General features: G+C 31.9%; 1 protein-coding gene across 1 annotated transcript; it reads left to right on the forward strand.

Moving 5' to 3' along the window:
- The first annotated feature begins 1348 nt into the window (after nucleotides 1–1348).
- LOC134724526 (inter-alpha-trypsin inhibitor heavy chain H3-like) lies at nucleotides 1349–21504 on the forward strand. The gene is made up of 10 exons (XM_063587608.1): nucleotides 1349–1472; nucleotides 2365–2612; nucleotides 7982–8145; nucleotides 13036–13327; nucleotides 13931–14640; nucleotides 16165–16246; nucleotides 17225–17320; nucleotides 18027–18140; nucleotides 19070–19468; nucleotides 20301–21504. The coding sequence occupies exons 1-10, from the start codon at nucleotides 1369–1371 to the stop codon at nucleotides 20570–20572; spliced, it is 2481 nt and encodes an 826-aa protein (XP_063443678.1). The 5' UTR covers nucleotides 1349–1368; the 3' UTR covers nucleotides 20573–21504.
- The last annotated feature ends 477 nt before the right edge of the window (nucleotides 21505–21981 follow it).

Genomic DNA, 21981 nt, shown 5'->3' on the forward strand with positions numbered 1-21981 from the left:
TGATCATGTTTGTTTTTGTTTTTGTTGCACTTCAGTGTTTCTGTTGTTCGTTGTGTTCCTCTGATGTTATTGTGTTTCTCTCGGTTTTGGTTTGGACTTGTATTCACTTTGAAGGAAGTTGAAATCTTCAAGTCAAACAAATAACACGCACAAATTATCAAATTAACACGACACAGCTAGAACTGTGAACAAGTAGGTGTAAACATTGACAATGTCCATATATATAGGCATTCATTGGAAAAACCCATAGATTTATGTAAACCCATAGATTGAATCTTGCAAGCTATGAACACAATTGTTTAAATGTACAGGAACATGATGCATTTTTGTACCAAAATAACACAATGTTAATTTGCTGTTATTTATTTGCAGAGTTTAAGAATTGTTGCACTTCATATACGTTCCGAAATACAGTACAGATTTGCTACCACCCACGTGACCAGCTCTATTCTAAATGAAGACTTAAAAGACAGAGAAACCATATTTGACGTTACCCTACCAGAAGCTGCATTCATATCAAACTTTTCACTGCAAGTATATACATGTAGTTATTTGATCATATTACTATAGATAAAATTTTACACATTCGTTAAAATGCTCCATTTAACCACATTTTGGGTTTTCTGGAATTGTAGTTTCTTAGCACTTTCATCTTTTAGGTTGTATATGGCTTGTGTAACTTTATTTGTAGTTTAATATGATAATGATGTGTTACACATAATTACAGAATAACTAATCGAATAATTTGAATAGAGAACCATATTCAACGAGTGACCGAAAAACATAATTCACGAATGCGCGCGTGACATGCACTTACCAAAAAACATGGCATCTGTGTTTACCCGCACAACAGAAAGGGCAAACATCAATTAGTAGGGATATTGTTAGAGAAAAAAAAGGTAGCCCACTGCTTTTAAATTCGCTGTATTAAATTAACCCACGAGCTGGTTCAACATATTCAAGTTCAAGTCTTCTTAATTTCATAGGCAAGTTTTTTTTAAAAACTGTTCCTTTGTTTGACAAGTACAGATTATGATAAAGATTTATTGTTGTAAAAAGGCGTTTTTTAAGAAAAATAATCAAATTTGTTTAAGTACAGTAGACAAGTGCAGACTATGAAAAAAATGATTAATGTTTGTATGAAGATAGGCTATTCTTTTTTTTCCATTCTGTTTCTTTCTCTTCTATTTATACTTACTGACACAAACAAAAGAAATCAAAGCAAGAAAGTCACTACGTACAAATGTGTCTACATACAAATGATAGCCATTTGCACAGACAATAAGTCGATCTCGATAAAGAAGAAAAAAACTCAAGATAAATGGTTAAAAAATGCTTTTATAATTTATTAACCTTTGCAGAGAGATAATGGGCAAACGATATATTGGAGAAATTAAAGATAAAGAAACAGCAAAGAAGCAATACGATCAAGCACGCCAGCGTGGACAATCGGCAGGACACGTTGGAATGAAGTAAGAAATTCAAAAGTTCCCTCAAACGAGGAGGTATGATACGAGCCAGTATTTTGAAATTGCAAAATATAGTCAACATTTTCGAAACTATTTCAATTCAATTTTATGGATAAAAAGGATGATATAAGCTAGGGTATTTCGTACAGAAGAGACTATTGTAATATCCAGAAGATGCCATAAACATGTAAAAGAAAAGATATCACGCTAAATATCGCATGCGAACAGTGTATGCTTAACTCTCCTGCGCATTGGTTGGCAGTGATGGGATCGATTTCTTATTACAAATTAATTAAAGCTAAAATAACATTGACGGTACCACTTCAGATATGCATTTAGCATGTAATGTCTCTTCGGTGATGCTCGACGTCAAACTATTTATTTGAAAGTCCAAACTCTTATCTAATGTTGAAAGCAGATACAATCCAAAAAACGGCCGTACACTGGTTATGTAATATTTCCATTTAAGTAAATGTAAAACGCGTGTCGAAATAATCAGTAACGACTCATTGAAATTTATGTCTGACGTTTACTGGGATAAATATAATATATTCAACAAGAACAAATAAAACAAAGAAACTCCATGAAGTTCACTAGCTATTTATCATTATACATCTTATTCTGTACCTGACAAGATCGAAAGACGTACCAGTCATCGTCTATGTATATATTTCCGAGGGCGTTAGCCCGATGCTTTGAATCAAGTTTACACTAGCTATGATATAATTAATTACTTACAGAAATTTAGAAAGGGGAGGGTCTATCTGAGTCTTAACTTTATTTTTGAATACAACATGAAAAATCAGGATATTTACTTTACAATGAGAACATAAAACAAATATATGCTTTCTGTTCTTTATACCATTTACTAAACAAAAACTTCATTTATTTTCAGACCAAGAGATACGAACAAATTCAAAGTTGCCATCAACGTCGCAGCCCTAAGTGAAGTCACGTTTTACTTGACATATAATGAGATTTTACAGCGTCGGCGTGGCAGTTACGACCATACCATTTACATAAATCCTCGACAGATAGTTGACGACTTCCGAATAGAAGTATATATACAAGAATCAAGAGAGATAACCCTACTAAGAGTTCCACCTTTGAGAAATGATATTCTTTCAAATTATAATACAGCAGGTACTTATACTTGAGTATGAACTTACGGTGACCTATAGTTGTTATAATGTCCGAGTCATTTTGGTCTCTTGTGGACAGTTGTCTCATTGGCAATCATACCACATCTTCTTTTTTATATTAGGTGAGGTTTTGGAAATTTGTGTCAGATGTTGGGACTCCTTATTTTTTTCCTACGAATATTTTTGCCCAATAACACACACTTCCCAAAATTCTAGATTTTTTTCTTTTCGAGTTGAGACCAAAATAATACCAGTGCAAGTGTAAGGTAAAAGTCCGAGTCAACCTTTTCCCTGTTATTTTTTAAAACTAAAATATCTTTAAAAAGAACCCCATAACCTATCAATGATTTTAGCTCATTGTGTTCTCTTTGACAGATGCTGTTTCGACTTATAGTATACATTTTATTAACAGTTTCTTTATTTTTCAAATTTCACAAAAGTACATCAGTAACTGAAAAATCTTCAAGCAAAATCTTTTTTTATTATTGCTGCATGTATTTAAAAAATATAAGCAGACAATTTCTCGCAACACAAGCTATCACATAAGTTTTCGTATAAACCATGTGATAATTCTGTTCTCAATTAGTATGTTTAGTAACCAATATAATAAGATCAAAGTTTCACGGAATCTCGAACGGCATGTGCTAAAAGGTGGAGTGGAGTGGAGTGGAGTGTTGGAGTGGAGTCATGGAGTGGAGTGTTGGAGTGGAGTCATGGAGTGAAATATACTTTTAACATATATAAAAATCAATATCAAAGAAAAAAAACATTTATAATTTTTTTTTTTAATTGCAGAACACAATGATGTTATATTATTTCATTGACATATTTGATTATTCATCAAAGTTGAACCAAGTTTTGGGTAGCATTTTATGACAGCTTAGATGGAGGGGGCAATGTTGTTTATCGTGTAATTTATTTTACTGTCTTGAATTGTAGTGTTTTCCTAATAAGAAGGGGGAAGTAAAGGCCCAGAAACTTATACAGATAAAATTATTTTTTTGACGAGCTCACAAAACTTTTATGAAAATACACAAATTGCTTATGTTATTTTTCAAATTATGGTAGATTTTATACATTAAGTCCTTAGTTATAAAAAAAATATGTCTTATTACCGGCAATTAATGTTAGAATCAAACAAAGCCTGAAAAATAGTCTTGTGATAAAAAAGATAAAAAATATTAATATTTTTGTTGTCAATTGACAATGATATATAATAAAATTAAATTGTCAATCAACATTTTCACAAGATTTTATCATACATGTTTATTTAATGACTGTACAATTTAAAATAGTTTGTTTCTTCCAATTAAAAATAGATAAGGAAAATGTATCTTTCCACCATTGCATGTCCATATATTTATAAAACTGTCATTACTATGACTATTACTGTCGAAACGCGCGTCTGGCGTATAAAATTATAATCCTGGTACTTTTGAAAACTATTTACACCACTGGGTCGATGCCACTGCTGGTGGACGTTTCGTCCCCGAGGGTATCACCAGCCCAGTAGTCAGCACTTCGGTGTTGACATGAATATCAATTATATGGTCATTTTTATAAATTTTCTGTGTAAAAAACTTTGAATTTTTCGAAAAACTAAGGATTTTCTTACCCCAGGAGTAGATTACCTTAGCCGTATTTGGCACAACTTTTTGGAATTTTGGGTCCTCAATGCTCTTCAACTTTGTATTTATTTGGCTTTTTTAACTCTTTTGATATGAGCGTCACTGATGAGTCTTATGTAGACGAAACGCGCGTCTGGCGTATAAAATTATAATCCTGGTACTTTTGAAAACTAATTACTATAACCTCAGAAACTGAACTTTAATAGATGAGAAATGCTTTTTTATTAATTTGATAAAATAAACAGATGTTAACTCAGTAAAAACCACACATTATATATGTTCTGCATATAATGAAAACTAGACATTTATAAGTATAATTATGATGAAAACATTTTCAACAAATTTTATTGTAAATTTAAATGTAGACTTTATCTATTGTCCTGAACATTTTATACTGAGCCAAAAAAGTTTAGCAACAAAAATGAGAAATTTTATTTTATTTCAAAATCATACCAACATATAATTTGAATAACAACCAAATGGAATTATGACATGTCAGAAACAACATGAATGTTTATCACTCACATTCCTAAGGATTTTCTTTGTATGGAGCGCGGGAGGATCAATGTGCAGAAAAGAGTATAGTGTTATTCGAAATCAAATTTCTCAGCCATGCCCCAAGTGCACAAATGAAGGATTGGCAGGCACACCAACAGCTGTCCATAGTCATGCACTACTTTTGTGGCCGGAAAAAAACTTAGTCACATGTTGACGTAAAGTGAAGTTAGCGCTCCTCCCCTGACGATAGTTTTTTTTCGGTCTACGAGATATTGACCGATCCTGTGCAGTTGCAATTTGTCGATATCTGTTTGTTAGTATCTAAACTGTTGCCTTATGCACATTTAATCGAGCCACCATGTCAGCAACACTCATGCCGGCATCAACCATTCAAGAGCTGTCTGACGGTCATTTTCGGGTAGGGCTGGTAGACGCCAAATGCAATTTTTTCAAAGGTGTATGTGTTTTTCTTACCAATGGTGTGTTTCTGGACATTAGTGAAAAAGAAATTTTTACTATCGTTTTAAAAGTACAGGTACAGAATGTAAAACATCAATTACACGTGCAAAGCTGAAATGGCACGAAATCAATCACCAAAGTGCTGCTCAACTTTTTTGGCTCAGTATATGTTAAATTCCTAGCGATTCTAGTAAAAGCAAATGCTCATCTGATAAACTTTGCATTATGTCATTATGGATTAAAACATCTTTGAATTCAAACTGAGGATTCTTTTTTCTTGCACAGTCACCTATTAAATAAAAATATGTTTTTTGTAGAGAAACAAATTGTTTCAAGATTTTAGAATTTAAATACATAGATCTTGGAATTTACATATACATTCTATAATCATATGTTTTTAATGTCCAAAATTAATTTTATCTGTATAAGTTACTGGGCCTTCACTCCCCCTTCTTATTAGGAAAACTCTTCAATTCAAGACAGTAAAATAAATTACACGATAAGCAACATTGCCCCCTCCATCTAAGCTGTCATAAAATGCTACCCAAAACTTGATTCAACTTTGATGAATAATCAAATATGTCAATGAAATAATATAACATCATTGCAATTAAAAAAACCCAATTATAAATGTTTTTTTATTTGATATTGATTTTTATATATGTTAAAAGTATATTTCACTCCATGACTCCACTCCAACACTCCACTCCATGACTCCACTCCACTCCACTCCACCTTTTAGCACATGCCATCTCGAACGCAGTGGTCATAACATCAAAGAGAACAAGTTATTTTAAGCACATCCTAATCTTTAGACTCCCCCTTGGATAACCTTGAAAGAAGTATCACTGCAATCGGGTTTTATAAATAATGTCTTCTCTTTGAACTCCAAACAGTCTTGCAGTTTTTACAGCTGTTTTATTGGTACCTTACAGGAAAACGATAAAAGTACAAAAACAAAGTAAGGACCGGTGACCAAAATATAGAACAATCTTAAATTCAAACTGCTAAAACGTATATGTATAATGAAAAAAATAGTGCAGGTGTTAAAAAGTGAGAAAAATACAGAAATATGTATCGGTACAAGCTGTAGATATTTTTAATATGTCCAATGAAATATAATTTTGACAATCAGAACATTTCTAATGTTACTATGTTTCTTAATTATGGTAAGGTTGAATCTCGTTCTTTTGTCGTAACGTTAAAATTTTGAAGATGATAACGAGAATGTGTTCTGATTATCATCGTCACAAACTCATTCATGAATTTGAATGAAATACTCTAATATTTTTATACTGAGTACCGCTTCTGATTTTGAAAGTTATTTTTTCCTGATATCTTACCATGCAAATCAAGAAAGGTTAGAAATGTGCATCTGGTGCAGAAAAATTGGTACTGTTAATGTTTTCAAAAAGTGTCTATTTGCAAAGTACAACCATTTTTTGTTAAATGTAAAAATTTATTATCACAGTCTTAATGACTAAAACAACTCAATTCATTAAAAGTATATTTCCCGTTGTTGGAATTTATTGAAGGACTATAAAAGATCTAAATATAGCAAAGTCAAGTGAAAGTACTTGAGGCCCACTTGTAATATTACAGAAAACATGTAATTTATGCACTTATAAAGAATATCATAATGAGGCCAATCAGTAGATCACAAACGATACTTGTTAGTATAATTGTTTTCTTTCCGTTGTATATTATGACTCCTGACCCGGATCATGACACGGAACACTGAAGGTGCGTTTTGTATTTGACGCTGGAATGTATCAAGTTATAGGCATTCATGCTAAATTGGAACACTATAAATCCTCAATTATTTAAGAAAGATGTGCTGACCGTAAGACTACACTTCTTAGTTTCATACTAGTCGTCTGCTGTCTTGAGTCTTTTAAGTATATTGTACTGTACATAAGATGTGTACGTATGATTACCAATTAGACTACTCTTCACAAGAGACCTACTGACACAGAAATTAACAACTATAGGACAGCGTCTAATGTAACCGTTGCCGATTACAAGTCATGTTGGACGACAATATTGCAAACTCCGGAATGTATATTTTTGTTTAGTAAAATGATGTTTATGTCGTAAAACTGCTTTAGCTATATATTATATGCACTATTATAAAATTGAGAATGGAAATAGGGAATGTGTCAAAGAGACAACAACCCGACCAAATAAAAAACAACAGCAGAAGGTCACCAACAGGTCTTAAATGAAGCGAGAAATTCCCGCACCCGGAGGCGTCCTTCAGCTGGCCCCTAAACTAATATATACTAGTCCAGTGATAATGAACGCCATACTAATTTCCAAATTGTACACAAGAAACTAAAATTAAAATAGTACAAGACTAACAAAGGCCAGAGGCTTCTGACTTGGGACAGGCGCAAAAATGCGGCGGGGTTAAACATTTTTGTGAGATCTCAACCCTCCCCCTATACCTCTAACCAATGTAGAAAAGTAAACGCATAACAATACGCACATTAAAATTCAGTTCAAGAGAACTATATATATATAAATATTGATTGATAGCCACTTTTTATACTGTAGAAATCAAAAATTCTATTTACATCAAATTATTTAATTTTTCAGCAGGTCCCCATAAAGTAATAATGATAATATATCTAAATAAATTATTCAGCTTTAATTGTACTATGCATATATTAATTATACATACTAGTAAACGATACAAAAATGCATGATAGAAGAATAACTGACACGTGATATGTTTAGCATTTGCACTAAAGCATACAACTTATCCTTTTTATTTTCTGCACAGTTCGAAACAGATATGCGATTGTGGATAGAACTTCGCCGACATCAGCCTTTATAAGATATAATCCATCACGTGAAGATCAAATTCGAGCTTCGATGCACGGACTCTCGGGCTTGTTCATCGTTGAATATGATGTTGATAGAAAATTGGATGCTGGAGATGTGCTAGTAAGTTAATTTCAGAACAAAACAGTTTGGAATATATTTGTGAGACACAATTTTACATTTTTGTAAAGTTTATCTTTAGTGGTAGTTACAAAATTTACTTAAATACACTCTCTATGATATTGAAGACCTTTAAGATGCTACTATAAAGTTAACCAATCTTCATTTATATCAGAGTAAAATATGAACATCGCATATTAATTATGTATGTTATAGTGACTTTACATTGGGTAATTATATCTCGTACTATACTTTGAAACAGCTACTTGGTTTATACAGTCGTCATCTGTTTCTGAGCAAAATATTTTTTTTTTATAAACTTAAGTTACACGAGAAAATACCAGTATCAATCAGTTAAATAAATCAAATTAATATAATTCAACAAGATAAACACACATAAATAATTGCAAAATATCCCTTGTTACGTATGGATCTCCAAACTTTCATAATATTTTGATAGTAAGCGATGCTCTACTCTGATTCTTCAAAGGATAACTACAGAAATAGAAATTTGAATGACTTCAAGTTAAGACTTAAAAAAAATGTTTTCAGTTGCTTATATGACTGGATTTCTACTAAATTCAGTTATATATCACAAACTATGCTTATTCCCAAGTAAGACATATCGACTCGTTAGTGGTATTCATGTTGTTTTTGTTTCTTTTAGTAATATAATTTGGAATTGATTGAAGATAAATTTATAGTAGCTGCTTAATTTATTCACAGCATTTCTAGATTTAAATCTTAAATTGTTTTATAGATACTTTATACTTAATTCTTATTGAAGACCATATTTTGACCTCTAGATGCCCTGTGTTTTTGCTATTATGTTGTTGTTCAAATAATGTACTACCTCACATCTCCTTTTATGCATCTTAAATTATATGAGATAACTCTGACAATCTTATGTCAAGTTTAATGAATAGTATCAAATATCATTCTAAGCGAAGAGAAAAGCATGCGTTATTGTACTTTATCATATGTTTAGCAGTAAATACAGTAGTTTTGAAAATGTGATAAATAGCCTGCCCTACCCTTTATCACGCCCCTACCCTATAAATAGGTAATTTTTTTAATATTTATTTACGATATGCACATTTTTACCCCTGGGGGTTGAAGGCATATACAACCAATACAATACAATATACACAATAGAAAAATTAACATATTAAACATCATATATAAAATGGTAAAACAGTAATATTTATGCAGGCGTTGTGTCCACTCCCCTCAGTGCAAATGACTTTTAAATGAACGGAACAGTAAGCTGCATAAGTAATGTTTGTGTCATTTTGGTCTTTTGTGGATAGTTGTCTCATTGGCAATCATACCACATCTTCTTTTATTTCCTTCCAATACAACAGGATAGAAAATCAGAAAACTGTTTATATAATATAATACTCTTCTGTTGAAATATATGATAAAGCGCATAATACATGCCGTATCACCATCGACCACTGAATATCATCCCTCGGGCTAAAATGCCCTTGGGCTGATATTGATGTCTCGGGATGATACGACATATGATACGGATTTTGCCATGTATTATTCTCTATTTATTCAATTCAAATATTTATTGCCATATAAACTAAAACATTAAGTTTGTGACATATAAAATAATAAACAATATAACTATATTTCACATATATATATACACAATCATCCATTTACAGTAACTATTCCAGTGTCCCCTGTCCTCAGTTCTAATGACCTTTTGATGTAGGACCCCAATTTATTTACTTGTGATGGTGTTGATGGATTGAGTATAGAAATCAACTTTTCTTCATCAGATAAATCTTTAACAGAAAAATTAAAATCCAAGTTGTTAAAAAAGTTATTTCTTAGTTCCATATTTAATTTACAATCTAATATAAAATGTTTTTCGTTTTCTAATGTTTTACATTTAAGGCATATTCTCTGCTCTCTAGGAATATTTGTATGTCTGCCTTTTTCTATATTTAAATTATGGTCACTTATTCTTAGTTTTGTTATTAATTTTCTATAAGTAAAGTTTGATGTTCTTAAATAGTCTTCAAAACATAAATTTTGTTTAAGATTCTTATATAAATAAAGTTTACTTTTTTCAATGTTTTGCATCTTATCATGTATCAAATTTTCAAAGAAGTTTTTAGAGCTTGTTTTTATATAAACTTTAAATGAATTATCTATTTTTTTGTCTGAACTAGTATTTTGTTGAATTTGTGCTATATTTATATTAAGTTCACTTAAAATATTTTTAACATAGGTAAACCAGGAGTATACTCCTTCCGAGTCTAAGTTTTTATTAAGCATGTAAGCTTCTTTCAAAAGAGGATTTAATTTACAGCATTCAAATCTCTTTAAATATAATAATGTTTGTGTTATAATATTAAATTCTATAGGAAGTCTCATTTATTGCTAACCACTTACAATTATTGTTGACCAATTATACACTGTAAAAATAGTGCTTATAATTTTAAAGACTTGTGGTACATGTTTAGATTTAAACATGTTTAGGATTGTGTTTAATTTCTAAACACATTTTTCAGTAAGCACTTATTTAAACATGACGTGAATTTAAACACGTTTAAAAATGAAAGTTTATAGAAACTAAACACATTTTTCTAAGCTAAACTTAACATGATTCTAAACACAATCCTAAACACATTGTACTGTGACACGTTTAGATCTAAACATGTAAAAAGAAGTGCCCACAAGATGTGTTTTTGAATTGGGTTTAGGATCTAAACACCATTTTTACAGTGTACTTATAGAACTTTATTTATTGTGCAAAACCATTCAGAAAGTATTTGTCTACTAAATGAAACAGCACAAGAATCAGAATGTAAGGAATTTTGGTCCTCGATGCTCTTCAACTTTGTACTTTATTTGGCCTTTTTAATTTTTTGGATTCGAGCGTCACTGATGGGTCTTTTGTAGACGAAACGCGCGTCTGGCGTATACATTGAATTTAGTCCTGGTATCTATGATGAGTTTATTTGCACTATTCTTCAGACTTTGACGAAAAAACCCATTCATTGTGTTTTGGTCAAATTCCATTTGACATAAGCGGAATAACTCTAATCTTGCTAATAACTTTTTTCTCTGTCTCTTCCTAAATATGAATGAAATAATTGACTCTGGTCGTTAAGGAAGCAATGCTTAATCTAATCTTTCTATTTATTTATTTATTTACAAGTTTGATCGTTTATATCAATATACAATGTTATTTCCATTGTTTTATGCAATGAAGGTTTACATATAATAGTAATGCTGCAGCTGATTTAATAAGTTTATGTAAATAAATCGAAAAAAAACTTCGGTTTCTTTATAGTACAATCTGAATAAGATTTGGATCTATTATAATTTTCATTCGTATAGTTCTGGACATAATATTCAATTTCATGATGCTTGATGTATAGGGAAAACGGAAGTATTACATTTTCCCAGCATTAGGTTGGCCTTTTGTGTACCCAAGACAGGGCGAAGGAAGTCAACTTAAGAACGCTGTGATTGGATGTATTAAAGGGTACAAGTTATTTTTTTTATTTATCTATTAATAACTGCAGTGTGTCTATTTATAATATAAATTTTAGAATCTATTGAAATATTTTCTAGTGAATTATTCGAAAAAGTTGCATAATTAGTAAAGGTTGAATCAAGTGCATTTGGTTACTATGCAATTATTCTAAAAATAGTAAAATCACGTGAAGGCCGCGTGGAGTCTGCATGCACAAAGCGTGATAGATATTGTTCGGAACCAAATTGCGTTCTGAAATTCTCTTGACTTTTTATTACTTTAACATATTCCCAATCATTTATTTATTTAGTATATTGATATATAATAAAGCCTGACGAAAGTTCATTCTGTTGTTTCGGGATTGTTCTTAAATACTCGGATACATCGGGATTTTTCAATCTCTAAATTCTGAAAATCAAGTGAAGGCTGCTTGGAGTTTGCATGCAGCAAAAAAAGTGAAACCTTTGGGGGAACAACGTAAAAGTAGCATGTTCTGACAGAATATTAGACTTAAGTGAAATGTTTTTGACATCTCTTTTAAAAAGGTCAAAATGGCTGCCGTTGATATGGACACAGCAAAATTTGAAAAGTGAACCATTTACGGCCTTCAACAATGAGAAAATCAAATGCGTTATATTTAGTTAGAATCTGTTGAAAAAATATGAAAAGTGAAGCATTTACGGGCTTCAACAATGAGCGAAACCAAATGCATTATATTTAGAAGTTGCTTTAAAAAATATGTAACATGAAGCATTTTCGACCTTCACCAATGAGCTAATAGCAACTGTTGCCTAAAGAGTGTTTCAATGGAAGTCGCGAATTTCTGTATTCTTCCCATTATGATGTCATTGGTCTGTATTCTTTATTTTTGTTTAATTATTTTGTTAAAATTTCTTTATACTTTACCACCCTATTAGCCTTTATTTTTTATATTGGGGTATAAAAGCGTATAGTATGCATTTACAGTTTAAGATGCCATAAATAAATTAATATAATTTCTGACACTATAAATTCTGTTAATAAGATATTTATTTAGGCGCTCCATATAAATAACATGATAAGAATCAATCAAGTTCATATGGACAGGTTACTCGGACATTTTTCTATAAATAGAGAATCAGGTGAAAGCTGCATGGGTTCTTATTATAGGACATTAATCACGACCAGGTCAAAAATGTTGCATAATTAGTAAAGGTTGAATCAAGTGCATTTGGTTACTATGCAATTATTCTAAAAATAGTAAAATCACGTGAAGGCCGCGTGGAGTCTGCATGCACAAAGCGTGATAGATATTGTTCGGAACCAAATTGCGTTCTGAAATTCTCTTGACTTTTTATTACTTTAACATATTCCCAATCATTTATTTATTTAGTATATTGATATATAATTTACAGATCGTCGATGGCTTCTTTGTGCATTTCTTTGCCCCGACTGGTCTCCATCGAATGGCAAGACGGATTTTGTTTATATTGGATACAAGCGGTTCGATGGTAGGAACCAAAATGCAACAACTAAAAGATGCAATGATGCAAATTTTAGACGATTTACAAGAAAATGATTTATTTAACATCATAGAATTTAATGATAAAATATCAAGATGGTCAACCGATTTGCCAGTTGAATATGCCACACCTGACGCAATAGATTCTGCAAAAACATTTATCAAGAATTTAACTGCTGATGGATGTAAGTATGTCAACATGTATCCAAAGTCGTCTAAAAATATAGATGGGTTAAAAATTCGTCTTATTTGATCTATCCACTTAAAAAGTTTTAAAGTGTCTCCAACATTTTTTTGCTATAGAAATGACACAAAAACAAATACAAATCCTTGCCTTTAGCGTTCCAAACACAGAAAAAAATTAGAACACGATTGTGGTTATGACAAGAGAACCATACCGGCCATCAAAATATATTATATAACGGTCATCCAAATCATTACAAGTCACAAGGAGGACTTCAAGTTTATGATTTTTTGTTCAAAAGCCTCCCAATACTCAGCAAAACATATATCAAGTTCCTTCAGGAGGGCCTGAGATTAATCACGCCCAGTTTTGGGGTTGGGTTCGTGTTGCTCAGTCTTTAATTTTCTATGTCGTGTTTAATGTACTGTTGGTTGTCTATTGGTTTTATAGTCTTGTTTTAGTCCTGACGTTGTCAATTTGTTTTCTAGTTATGAGTTGGAATGTCCCTTCAATATTGTTCGCATCTCCTTTATTACACATGTTTATTGTGAACTGTTGAATAATGAAAAAAAATTAAATGATTGTTTTATTTTATGAATTTCAGGGACGAATATAAATGATGCTGTGTTAGAAGGATTAAGTGCAATACTGAATAAAAACATAAGTGATAGTGACACTACACCTGTGATAATATTCCTGACAGATGGAGACCCAACAGCTGGTGAAACTGATACTGCTAAAATATTAAACTCGATACAAGGACGAAACACAAGAGGTGTTCCGATTTTTAGTCTTGCTTTTGGTGAAAATGCTGATTATAATTTTATGAAGAAAATGTCAGCTCAGAATAATGCTTTCTGTAGAAAAATATATGAAGCGTCTGACGCAACACTTCAATTGACAGGTTTTTATGATGAAGTTTCATCAGTTTTAATTTCTAATTTAACATTCCAGTTTATCGGTAAAGAGACAGTTAAGTCATCAATTACGAATGCCTTAATTCCAAATTATTTTGAAGGTTCAGAAATTATTATAACTGGACAACTAGCCTCGCGAGATTTGCAAGAGTTAAGACTTTCCGTCACGGGTAACGGATTAAATGGCACAATGGAACTGAGATCAGCTTCTAATATTTATATACACGGCGCGGATCATAGTGAGAAAAAGAAATTTGAAGGATTTAGTTATTCTCACATTGCAGAGAAAATGTGGGCTTATTTAACAATAAAACAACTTTTAAACGATAGACTGCGAGAGTTGAATACGACAACGAGACACGACATGAAATATCGAGCTTTAAAGCTAGCTCTTAAGGTATGGTTTCAATATATTTTCTATACATTATTTAAAGAACAAAAAAATACATAGTTGATGGAAATGTATATAAAAAAAACCTCATCACAAATACCAGGTTTTATCATAAGGTATGGGTTTTAATATATTTTCTATACATTATTGAAGAACAAAAAAATACATAGTTGATGGAAATGTATGTAAAAAAATCTCATCACAAATACCAGGTTTTATCATTTTGTACGCCAGACGTGCATTTCGTTACAAAAGACTCATTCTTGAAGCTCAAATCTCAATAAATTAAAAGGCAACATAACGGTAGAGTTCGCTTCTCTGTTTCAAAATAATTAACTTTATTAACTCCAACATAGGACAAGCCAGCTTCCTTAACGATATTTGCTCTTCTACTTTTTGAATTTTTGCCAGATTTTCGGAATACTTTGGTTTTATCCATTTATTAACATTAAAATAAAATTGCCCACTAACCCCTACTTTTCTTTTCATTACATATTATTTAAAAGCCATATTTCAAAATCTTATGAAATCCTTGTTAATTTTAAGTGAAAGAAAAATCTAATTTGATGCAGCGTTTTAACAAGCAAAGAAGACTACCCATTTATTTTCTCTGAGCAACAATTAAATGTATTCATATGATGAAGACATAATCTTTCAATCAGTTTAATTGAGGTCTGGAGCTGGCATGTCAGTTAACTGCTAGTAGTCTGTTGTTATTTATGTATTATTGTCATTTTATTTATTTTCTTTTGTGACATCTTTTGACATCGGACTCGGACTTCTCTTGAACTGAATTTTAATGTGCGTCTTGTTATTCTTTTACGTTTCTACATTGGCTAGAGGTATAGGGGGAGGGTTGAGATCTCATAAACATGTTTAATCCCGCCGCAATTTTGCGCCTGTCCCATGTCAGGAGCCTCTGGCCTTTGTTAGTCTTGTATGATTTTAAATTTTAGTTTCTTGTGTATAATTCGGAGTTTAGTATGACGTCCATTATCACTGTACTATTATGCATATTTTTAGGAGCCAGCTGAAGAACACCTACGGGTGCGGGAATTCTCGCTACATTGAAGACCCATTGGTTGCCTTCGGTTGTTGTTTGCTCTATGGTCGGGTGGTTGTCGCTTTGACATATTCACCATTTCCTTTCTCAATTTTATTAAAGCTAATCATATTCTAATACGGCGAATGCACAAAATGAGATCCGATCTTATCCCCCCCCCCATATAACCAACACACGGTCTATTAAAATACAGTACCGCAGTTTCCAGTGTAAAGCCAAACGTGTTAAGGTCTCTCCACTAACACTTCACATTCAAGCATAGGGCTGTGTTTCCTCCACAACAGTATTCGCTATTCAGAATCATTTCATTTTACAGAAGTTCTGATAGAAATGTTCTCGCTCTGTTAGACACCCATTGGTGACCTTATACTATTGGTCGGGTTGTTGTCCGTTTACACATTCCCCATTTCGGTTCTCAATTTTAAAAGTCTGTGGTAAAGATTATAACATTAATATTTATTTTACAGTATAACTTTGTTACACCATTAACATCGATGGTTGTTACCACGCCTTTAAATAGAGGTCAAAACAACGTTATAGATCCTAACGGTGAGTACATTTTGATTATACTTGTATGTCTCGTCAGATCTCTCTACTCACGAGAAATTTGTTCAAAATAGTTTATACATGACTGCAATATTTTCTAAATCCAAATCGTGTTAAACAGGACAAACAACAAGACCAAATAATATCAACATATAGAAAATTAATACATGCATTATTTTCGGTTTTATACATCCGAATACTCGGCATGGAGCGTTCCTAATGAAGGTAAACACAGGAAAGCGCTTTTGATGCATCATGCGATTTAAAATGTTTTCCAAGTTTTTAAATGTTCAATGTTTAGTAAATTTCTTTAATCAGTATGTAAGCATTGCCGAATTCTGGATAAAGCACGGCCATATTAGACACTATGTTCGTGACCACACAAAGTTGGTGACTTTTTCGCGAAATAGAATGATGTTTTCGAAACTTATAAAAGCTAACTATAAATACTTATAAACCATTTAAAGGACCACAGACCACATCAACATTTTTTTTAAAGCAATTACAGCCCGTAACATAAAATATCTGATTAGAAATACGTTTTAGTTGTAACCCTAGACGTCATGCGATTTTTTTGTCGAGATTTTAACTCTTCAAAGAGAGGACTTCAGTTTGGTGTTCCTAGTAGTTCGTTTATGCCGTATTATATTATTCAATAACGACATCAAAGGTACTATTGGTATATGTTATAGATATGTTATACGTGCCTATTTTAAAAAGATAGAAAATGTCGAGTCTAGTCACCGTACAATCTAATAATATAACATCAATGTATATAGTTTGCTTGAGAATGCCAAGAACGCGCGTTAAATAGCACACCCCTTTATCCATAGAAATTGCGTAATGATTTTTGATGCAGTGTTTTAATTTTTGTATTATCTCGATGTTTATTTAATTTTTGTATTATCTCGTTTATTTAATTTTTGTATTATTTCGATGTTTATACTAAACTAAGTCCAATTATTTCATTTGAACTTTCAGACAATGAATTTGGAGCGTCAGATGATCCATATTCCTATTGGAGTAACAACATTCCACAACAAGCACAAGCTTTTACGATGACTTCTCCGTCCTTTGGTACGAGTATATTTTAGTATGAATTAATGCTTATAGTATTTCATATAAATTTTGAAGTTATTAGAATAATATTTTTTTAATTTTTTTTTACAGATCAGGATTTTGAAAAAATCTATTGTTGAAAGACTAAATATAAAAAAAGAAGATGTGGTATGATTGCCAATGAGACAACTATCCACAAGAGACCAAAATAACACAGCAATTGACAACTATATGTCACCGTACGGCCTTCAACAATGAGCAAAGCCCATACCGCATAGTCAGCTATAAAAGACCCCGAAATGACAATGTAAAACAATTCATAAGAGAAAACTAACGGTCTAATCTATGTAAATATTAAACAAAAAACAAATATGCAACATATAAACAACCGTTGTTTGTTTTTCTGAAAGTAAAGTCAACCTCGTGATCATGATTATGTTTGACTGAAAGTCAAGTCGACTTCATGATCATGTTTATCTTCAGAATTGTCTATTTGATATCAACTCATACGAACAAAGCGTTTACGGTTAGATTACTAAGGAACCTCTAGCATGTGTTAGTATTGTAAACAGTCATGTTAAAAAAAACATAAAAACACGTTTTGTTCATTTATATGCTTCGGAGTTTAGTGTGACGTCGATTTAAGCTGAACTAGTATACCTTTTTTAAGGGGCCGTCTGAAGCTAATATTTAAAACTATATTAATAGTTACTTTTTATTGTAGTTGACAACGATCCCCATTTTATAGTACATATGAAAGGGATTGATACATCGGTATGCTTTGATATTATGGGTATACCTGGAGATATTATTAATCTAGTCAGAGACGAAATTTCAGGTAAATGATTTTATACTAACGACTTACCGAGTGTGTGGTACTGAAATAGAAGTTCTATTATATCATATTACAGCTGATGTTCTTTATAACCCCAAGAGATCACATTTCTATCAGGTAAAACTTTAAACGAATGATTTGATGGATATTTATTGTTTATTAACTGAAAGGTTTAACAAACTTATTTGATGGTTTCACTCAGTTTAAGTTTGTAACCCGGATTTTTTTTCTCAACCGATTTATTAGTTTCGATCAGCGGTAAACTACTGTTGCCTTTATTTGTTGAAGCAAACTTAAGTAATTGTTTTTGCTGCACGGTTATTTTTTTTATTTCCCCTGGTTTTAAGAAAGAGACAAGACATACATCAACGGGATATTCATTAGTCGAAAGCCAAAATGACAATGCCACGGCAAAATACGAAAAACAGTCGAAAGAAAAACTACAGTATCCAAAATACAATGAAAACTAAAATCTGAACAACACGAACCCCACTTAAACCAGGGATTATCTCAGGTATTCCGTAAGGTTTAGTAGATCCTGCTTCACATGGTACACCCTTCGTTATTAATGCACAAGCCCACAGTTAAGTACACTTAAACAAAAACACTTCATCAATCAGTTGGTATGAGCAATGTAAGTATTTAAAATGAGTTTTGTGTTTCTTGAAGTAATGGTTTTCTTCATTATAGTTCATAAATATTGATGTTAAAGTGTGTTCCATTGTCTCTACATTGTCTAGGTAGGGTTAAAAAAAAAAGATTTAAATAGATTTACTGCATTTACTAAGCCAATTTAATTGAGTCTTCATCTCCCATTTCGAATTTTGTTTTTTAAGTACATAGAGTTACATAGTATTGTTGGTTTATAAATCATATTCGACATTAATAATACATCTTTTCGTTAGGATTTAACAGTTTTGTTTCTTTCACAGGTATTGTTGTTAATGGCATTATTGTATCAAACAAACGAATATTTATCAGAAAGAAACGAAAAGATGATTCAACGGACAGCAGCCAAGAGCTCAAAACTTATCTTGGAAGTATAGTAATCTCTGGCTTTGGAACACATATAAGCATTACCCCTGAAAGATGGATATTGAATGGTGATGTTCATAAATGGTTGTCATCAGAAGTTATGACGTCATATAAAACAAAAATTGTAACAGACGGGACAGGCGAAATGATTGTTGTAATGTTTCCAAACAGAATAACATTATTAGTCATGAAACATACGAGAACCAAGTCACAGAAACGTGCAGGAAAGGTCGATTTTCTGGGTTTTTATATAGTAGAAGATCGTGGATTTTCTGAGTCCACTCATGGACTACTGGGTAAGTTATTCAAGATAAAATTGAGAATCGAAATAGGGGATATGTCAAAGTGACAACAACCCGACCTAAGTGCAGATAACATCCTGAGGTTACCTACAAATCTTCAACACAGCGAGAAAATCCCACACATAAAGCGCTTTAGCTGAATTTTAAATAAAAAAGTGTACTAGTTTCATACTACACTCCAAAAATATAAATGAACTCAAATTGACATATGCAAAGAACTTTTATTTCTTAAAAATATCATTCGCTATTAACTAGTCTGGTTAGACAGTTGTATAGCATTTACTAGTATCATACTATGTTTTATACAAAACTAAATTTGTATTACCGCATCTTATTGTAAATATAAAAGTAAATCATTAATAGAAAAACCATTAGAGTTCCGTGATTATCAAAGATACTTGGTTTATGAACAAGAATGTGTCCATAGGGCCCCACTCTTACTATCAATTTCTATGTTCAGTGGATCGTGAATTTGGAATAAAAAGTCATTTTTGGCATTTAATTTAGAAAGATCATATCATAAAGAACATACATTGTATATTCTAAGTTTCAAGTTGATTGAAAAACACAATGCCCTAGGTTTGGAACTAACACTCGTAAGCCCAATGACTGATGACAGTAAACATACATGTAAGTGGTTTATAAAAGTTCTTTTACACCCAAAACCAATGATCCTCGGCAATGAAAATAAATCCGGTTTGGCCAATAATCATTTGAATATTAGGAGCTTTCAGATTTCTCATCATATTAATATTGTTTTGCTCTTGCGTAGTATTTTTCTCATTTTTCATTCAAGAAATACATAATTATCTATATTACATTTTAGGGCAATTTTTATACAGAAAAGTGACATTAGAGAAGAAAAGGACTCTTAAAAATGGACGCACTCGTGGCAAATTAAAAGTTCACGGAAACACGAGAAAGCCACGAAAAGTGTTTGCATCACTAGGCAGACGGTTGAATTTAGCAACAAACTCTAAAATAGAATGCTGGATGGTACAAAATAATGGCAAACGATTATTAGATGGCAATTATATGGACTATATTAATAGGAGGAATGTTACCGATTACATTAATCGTCTGGGTGGAGGAGGTTGAATGTTACAATTACTCTGTTATGTATGAGGTTGAATATTACAATTACTCTGTTATGGATGAGGTTGAATATTACAATTACTCTGTTATGGAGATGGTTGAATATTACAATTACTCTGTTATGGATGAGGTTGAATATTACAATTACTCTGTTATGGATGAGGTTGAATATTACAATTACTATGTTGTGGATGAGATTAATATTACAATTACTCTGTTATAATGATTTAGTGTACACTATCGTATATATATATGGTAGATAAGTTGTACAGGACAAATCATTCATTTTCAAGTATAATTTTACAAAAATAGAACGCACAACTGCCTCTGACATAAACACCAATCAAGTAGACACTATTAATAAACAACAAGTTTTAGTCTCAACATTTTTAGTTTCTCGAAGTTCGAAAATATTTGCTTAATTCGGCCTTGACGGCAATAGTTAATTGTGTCGGATGTATTTGATTAAATATTCAAACACTACATCTTTAGAGGAGGATAGCATCATGTACTAAACTCTAACAGCGATACAAATTCATCTCGATATTTTGCCTAATAAACTACAGAGTCCTTTTTTATTAACTTTTTATTGCGTTGTATAACTATGTTTACTTTAGTATTCTTGTCTCTTCCAATTTTACCGTCGATTTTTCAATAAATCTGTTGAACAGATGGATGAGTATTCGTAATACAATTTTCATATTATGTGGGTGCAATAACCGCATACGACTCTATGCAATTGCAAATGTGAATAAAAGGACGGACGCCAACGAGACAACCCAACGTCATATATAGATAGCAATAAACTCAAACCAACTCGAGTCCAAATGTTTACGATTGTATGAGTAGTAATACAGATATATATGAAAATTTTGTTAAATACATGCAATGCACCATGAAAATATTTGCAATTAAACACATTTCAATGGTGAAAAGTTGTTTATTTCATTAATGATGAGACATGTATTTTAAGTTTCTGAACAAAGTAATATAAGCATATAATTTAATTACATTTACTTAGTTAAAACAACCATGACCTAGATCTGTTTATTGCTATGTCATTTGATCTCTTATGAAGAGTTGTCTCATGGACAATCATACCACATCTTTTTTTTCGTTTTTTAAATCTTTACGTTTCTGAACCTTAAGCTGTGGTCACACCTTACCGAATAGCAAGCACGGACGTCTAGCGGATAAAAGTCCGTTGGTGAATTTGTCTACCAGAACCCCCAACGGATGTATAACGGACAAGTAACAGAAACGAAACTGACGAGCACCGTACAAGACAGATGCTACCGGATGTTGAACAGACACTTAATCCGTTGGACGTCCGTTCAAAGTTTTGAACTTGCTGAAAATTTTCCACCGGACAAAACGGACGTCGACGGATAAAACATACACTGCACGGACAT

Source organism: Mytilus trossulus, chromosome 1 (genome assembly GCF_036588685.1).
Source record: "Mytilus trossulus isolate FHL-02 chromosome 1, PNRI_Mtr1.1.1.hap1, whole genome shotgun sequence".
In the NCBI taxonomy this organism is placed as follows: Eukaryota; Metazoa; Mollusca; class Bivalvia; order Mytilida; family Mytilidae; genus Mytilus; species Mytilus trossulus.

Excerpts from the sequence above, each read along its gene's own strand:
- LOC134724526 (XM_063587608.1), top strand. The coding sequence starts at position 1,369 with ATGGGCAAACGATATATTGGAGAAATTAAAGATAAAGAAACAGCAAAG. Across the intron at positions 17,321-18,026 it reads GATGACTTCTCCGTCCTTTG|TTGACAACGATCCCCATTTT; the intron begins GTACGAGTATAT and ends TTTTTATTGTAG. Across the intron at positions 18,141-19,069 it reads AGTCAGAGACGAAATTTCAG|GTATTGTTGTTAATGGCATT; the intron begins GTAAATGATTTT and ends TTTCTTTCACAG.